The sequence below is a fragment of the Quercus suber genome, unplaced genomic scaffold (genome assembly GCF_002906115.3).
Source record: "Quercus suber isolate HL8 unplaced genomic scaffold, Cork oak 2.0 scaffold_247, whole genome shotgun sequence".
Lineage (NCBI taxonomy): Eukaryota > Viridiplantae > Streptophyta > Magnoliopsida > Fagales > Fagaceae > Quercus > Quercus suber.
Window position 1 is genome coordinate 1 of NW_027069703.1, and position 6,044 is coordinate 6,044.

The 6,044-nt window shown below is 38.1% G+C and overlaps 1 protein-coding gene across 1 annotated transcript; it reads right to left on the reverse strand.

Annotated features, from left to right (window-relative positions):
• Positions 1 to 4,558: 4,558 nt before the first annotated feature.
• Positions 4,559 to 5,371, reverse strand: LOC112034712 (uncharacterized). Its single transcript, XM_024067527.2, has one exon. The coding sequence runs from the start codon at positions 5,369 to 5,371 to the stop codon at positions 4,559 to 4,561; it is 813 nt and encodes a 270-aa protein (XP_023923295.2).
• Between the last annotated feature and the right edge of the window lie 673 nt (positions 5,372 to 6,044).

The window sequence follows — 6,044 nt, forward strand, 5'->3', positions numbered from 1 at the left end:
AAAAAAAAAAAAAAAAAAGATAACAAAAGGCATGTGTCATCGAATTTTACATTAGATAAATTATAAGTTTCAAAAATTTAAACTTTAGAAAATCTATGTTCTTTAGATAATAAATAAAACACCTTATATTATCATTCCAACTTTCCAAGCATTACTATCATCTAAACTCAAAATACATGAAAAAAAATTTTGGGATGTTAAAATTTAGTGGGAGTATTTTAGACATTACACAATAAAATATTTTAAGAATCATAAGCTTTCATGAAAGTTTAACTGAGAGAATCACAATATTACATATTTTCTCTTTTCCAAAATATTAAAGGAAAAATTATTTGATTTTGAAGTTAAAGGTGGAATTGTAAACAACCCCCAACATAAAGGATGAAAAGTGATTTTATTCTAAGTTTTTGTTTTTGTGTAAAACTATGTGTTTTTACTTAAAATAGTGCACAAAGAAAAAAAAATACAAAAAGTCAGCCCAAAAAAACTGTATGTGAAATAGTGAATTTCGACTCAATAATGTTGACTAAACCATTAAAAAATTTCTACAAACACAATAAAATGGCACAACATTTTCATAATAACTTTATAATTTTGTTATATTTTATTTTGACTTGTAAGGAATTGATACATCAGCAGTTTTGAAAATATTATAATGATAACAAGATGTCTTAACATTTTCATAAAAAATTATAAATAGTAGATTGTGAACGGTTTTAGACCCCTTAAACAACCAGATTACGTAGCCTAGATTAATTAGCCAAGTTGTTACTTAGTTAAATTATGCAATTCTAGGTTAAAGCAATCAATTAATCATATCAAGATATAAAACAGCGGAAAATAAATGAACACAAGATATGATGACCCAGGAAACCACACGGTAAAAACCTGGGGAGGATTTGACCTAGCTATCCTTAAGGTAAACCTGAATCCACTATGCGAAAGAATCAAAGTTCATACAAAAGGACTACAAGCTCCCCGCTCGACTTCCTAATGCTACCCACCAGTAGAACTTACTGACACGACCACGTGCAAGCTCCGAATCTACGGACTCCTTCTTTCTTNTCATGAGAACAGGGGTCAAGGACCAGCTCAGAGATCAAAAAATCTCTAACAAGAGAGCAACCCGCTCTGATACCACTTGAACGATTTTAGACCCCTTAAAACAACCAGATTAACCTAGTTAATTAGCCAAGTAATTAACTTAGTCAATTTAAGCAATTCTAGGTTATCACAAACATACAATCATATCAAAAGTATAAAGCAGCGGAAATATAAAAGGCACAATGATATGATCACCCAGGAAACCACAAGGTAAAAACCTAGGGAGGATTTGACCTAGCTATCCTTAAGGTAAACCTGAATCCACTATGCGAAAGAATCGAAGTTCATACAAAAGGACTTACAAGCTTCTCGCTTGACTTCCTAATACTACCCACCAGTAGAACTTACTGACACAATCACGTGCAAACTTCGAATCCACGGACTCCTTCTTTCTTGGATTCTCCAATTAGCTACAAGCACCCACGCTTGATATTCATTAAGCTTCAATGGTAGTAACCGAGTTGATCATCAAGATGTTGAAGTAATTTCTACCTTGAAAACCCTAAGCTTTGTGTAAAGGAAAGCTCCTCTAGATCTCACAAGAGATTTACACAAAACAGCAAAGTATGAGCAACAACTCAACTGGAGCAACTTTAAAAACGTGGCTAGGGTTTTTCTTTATATACCTAGGGTAAAAACATAAAACCCAAAACATTTAATGAGTTAGGGCTAAGCTGGAAAATTCTGCAGAAAAACATTATGCCCAAGTTTCGATCGATCGAGTCTTTCTTTCGATCGATCGAGCCAGGCCGAAATGCACCAATGCATCTGCAGCCTCTCGATTCCAATTTTACATGAAAGACCCAACTTTGAGCAAGCCTAAACAAGACTAAACAACCTGTTTTGATCATGGTTTGCCAACAATACAAATTAGAGTTCTAAATACATAAAATCCTAAATTTTTAGAACCTAACAGTTTTCAAAGCAACATCGATTGTAATAATCAGGTAACATATATATATATATATAATTCATGAACCAAATAATTCTTGTCATGAAATCAGAGACCAAAATCTAAAGCTAGAATCCACTGTAGTTTCTCCCAAAGAATTGTCACACTATTTAAGTATGAGACTTTCGTCCTAAGTAATCCCTAGGATTCATCTTTCACGACATGCCGAAGCAACGTCTCATGCTTTGATTCACTGTGGAATTAACCATTATTCAAGATACTTGTATCTAAAGTTCTACCTATGTGCCTCGTTTTATTCATTGTATTTCCTCACTTATTTATAAATGAAGTTATTTACTTATCAAAAAATAAAAAAAAGATAATTGTATCAAAAGTATAGACAGTATAGCATATCAAAATTGCAGTCTACCCACAACTTGTAGGAAATTAAAAACAATCTCAAGCCCTGTAATTTTTTTTCAGCATCCCAAGTCCAAGCTATAATAGCAATTCCCATAAAAAATAATTATAACTTCATGCTATAATAATTGGTCCCATTGGTTTCTTTTTCTTAAAAAACAAGTACAATTGTTACCTTCACGTCCAAAACTTTTTCTCAACAACCAAACAGAACAATAAGGAATCTTAAAAAATAATTATAATAAGTCATATGTGTAAAATATGTATTTGAAAATGAGGAATAGATAATGCCCAAATCAACAAAGCAATAGATTCATATATATATATATATACACATATAAGCAGTACCAGCAAGCACTGATACGGTAAACATTAAAATCAACAAAAGTTACAAACATAAGGCACACTAAAATCTTTATTAAAAAAAAAATTCTGGGAGTTTGACCCAATGTGGAGAACATAATATAGGAAAACACGAGTAATTTTTATGTAGAAAGGAGTACAATTTCATTATACCTACTTAAGTATTTTCTGGAAAACACAACCCGTACACATACAGTATCACCGTTAAAATTGACACTGTTTACATACAAAACAAAAAAAAAAGACCCAAAACTTTGAATGACTATAGGAATTGACCGAACTGGACTGACTTTTGACCCGAAGTGGGGTACAGAATAAAGAGTAACTCAACCCGTACACATACAAAATATGGTTATGTTTGTGTTTATGTAATGAGATTTTCAGTTTCACTAAGACGACGTTTGCGAGCCAATCAGGATAGTATACTTCCTGGATGAACCCTGCCGTCAACAATTTGTTAACTTCGTCTGTAATCGCCTGGTCTCACTCTGGAGTGAAGACTCTCCGTTTTTGCTTGACGGGCCTCCTCTCTAGGTCTACGTTCAACTTATGCTAAATGAGTTCTGGGGATATACTAGGCATATCCTTGTGGCTCCAAGCGAACACATCTTACTTTTCTTTCAGGAACTAGATGAGCCTTAATTTCATTTCAAGGCTTAGCGTCGCTCCTATCCTCGTCGTCTTGGTTGCTTCTTCTTCGTTCAGCTCCACCATTTCCAAGGCTTCCATTTTGTCTCCTTCCTTCTCTTCAATCATCCATGTGTGGTTTTCCTTCGCTACCATGACGGCTTGGTAGCATTCTCTGGCTAGGACCTGATCCTCTTTTACTTCTCCAACCCCACTATCTGTGGGGAACTTTAACTTCAAGCAATAGGTGGACGTGGTTGCCTTCCATTTGTTGAGTGTGGGCCTCCCAATAATCACATTTTAAGATGAAGGGCAATCTACCACCAAGAAGTCTATCTAATGGGTTAGTTGCCTCGGGTAAGTCCCCACTGTTACCATCAACGTCACTATGCCCTTGGGATATACTCTATTTCCTCTAAAACTAACAAGAGGAGAGTCAAATGAGCGCAGTCTCTTTGGATCTAACTTCAGCTACTGAAAAGCAGGGAGGAAGATGATATCTGCAGAGCTACCGTTGTCTACAAGGACCCTTTTAGTGTTAAATCCTTCTATGGTCAGCACTATAACCAAAGGGTCATTGTGAGGTTGCTTCACTCCCCTGGCATCTACTTCATTGAAAGACATATCCTGGTCTGTCCGTCATTGCTTGAACGGAGGTATCGTGTAGACGATGTTCACTTGCCTTTGACATGCTTTCCTGAGGGACTTGAATGACCCTCCTAGGAACGGTCCTCTTACTGTGGTGTTAATTTCCCCGATAATATCCTGGGAAGGCTGGGAGGTGTTATCTTTGTCTCTGTACAAGGGCTCCTTCTGATTTTTGTTGTCGTCCCTGAATCTGTTAGGTTCCCCTTTCTTCACATATCTTTGTAACTTTCCTTTCCTTATCAACTCTTCTATTTTCTCTTTAAGATCCCGACAATCTTAGGTGTAATGACCATGATCCTTGTGGAATCGGCAGTACTTGTTCTTGTCACGAACGTTGGGAGATGAATGCAAAGGCCTTGGCCATTTAAGGAAATGCTAGTCCTTAATCTGCGTTAAAATTTTGTCAACAGGCATAATTAAAGGGGTAAATTTTACCGTTCGAGAGTTTTTATCGTCTCTCCTTCTGTTCCCGTCATTGGTCCGATGATCTAGACTTTCCCTCTTCTATCTCCTATGCTCGTCGTCCTTCCTTCCTCTGCCTCCTGGCTTTTCTACATCCTCTATGGCTGCTAATGCGTCTTCAGCATTCATGTATTTTTGTGCTTTCAAGAGCATCACTGCCATCGTTCTCGGAGGATTCTTTGCAAATGAAGTCACGAGTTCTCTAGATCTCAACCTTGCCTTGAAGGTCGTCAATTGCACCTTGTTGTCAGCTTCGTCCACCTCTAAGGTTTCACGAGTGAAGCGCTTAACGTAAGACCTCAGGGTTTCCTTTTCTCCTTGCTTAATGGTAAGCAAGTAGTCTGTTGGCCTCTTGGGACGTTTCCCCCCAATGAAGTGACGTAAGAAGGCATTACTCAACTGGTCAAAATTGTCAATGGATGACGTTGGCAACTTTGTGAACCATTCCCTTGTAGCTCCTTTGAGAGTAGTGGGGAAGGATCGACATAATATCTCATTAGGGGGTTGCTGGAGGCCCAGCGCTGTTTTGAAGGTATTAAGATGATCCTGAGGGTCCTTTAGCCCGTTGAACAGCTGAATTTGAGGAAGGCGAAACTTCATTGGTACTGGGCACTCTAGGACTACCGTAGTGAACAGCGAATCCGTGGCTCTGACCAGTTTATCTACGCTTCGGTCTATTCTCTCCCTGATGGCATTTCTTAGCCCGTCCATCTCTTTCCTCATCTCCGGGAGAAGATATAAAGTTTGTTCGTCAGGAGTAGCGGTTCTTTGCTGATTATTTCTTCTGTGGCTGTCTCCCTCATCCTCTGGATTGTCCTTGGACCGATTCTCCTCCTGCTGAAGCCGCAACTTCATTTCTTGATTTTGTCTAGTAAGTTCTTCAACGGTGGCCGCTAGAGCTTGGACTTGCTAAGCCAACGCTGCGGAATCCTGATTGGACTCCATCTAAAAAATAGGGACTGTGTTTTCAGACTAGAATACAAAAAATGCTGAGAAAGTTTCCACAGACAGCGCCAAACTGATGAAGCATAAGTTCGTCAGTCAGAATGGGCAGATGGAACCAATCGTCAACCTATATGAATGTACCCTCAAAATTGTCATCAGTGTGGTGCCTGCCACAACGTCTCTAATACCAAAGTCAGTACAAGGTAACTCTTTATAAAACGAAAGTAGAAATGTAGAAAGTAGCAATGAAATTATCTTAATATTTTTCTTGTACCTCGTGTTGACACTGTAAGGGCCTTTTATATGTCTTCCAAGCTTCTTCTAACCGTTGGGGGTAGTTATGGTGGCCTTAATGTCACTCTTGGTAACGTTTTATGTCTTATAATGTGGTTTCAATATGCTCCAATGGATCATACAGTTGGTTCTATAACCGTTTCATGTTTAATTGGCTGCATTGAATGGCCCGGCTATCTTCGTCAGTAGCGTGGATACTTACTTCGTCTTGCCTGAAGGCGTCCTCGTCTATATTGATGGGATCATCCATGAGAGACGGACTCGCCGGTCTCGTCAACAATTAATGGGC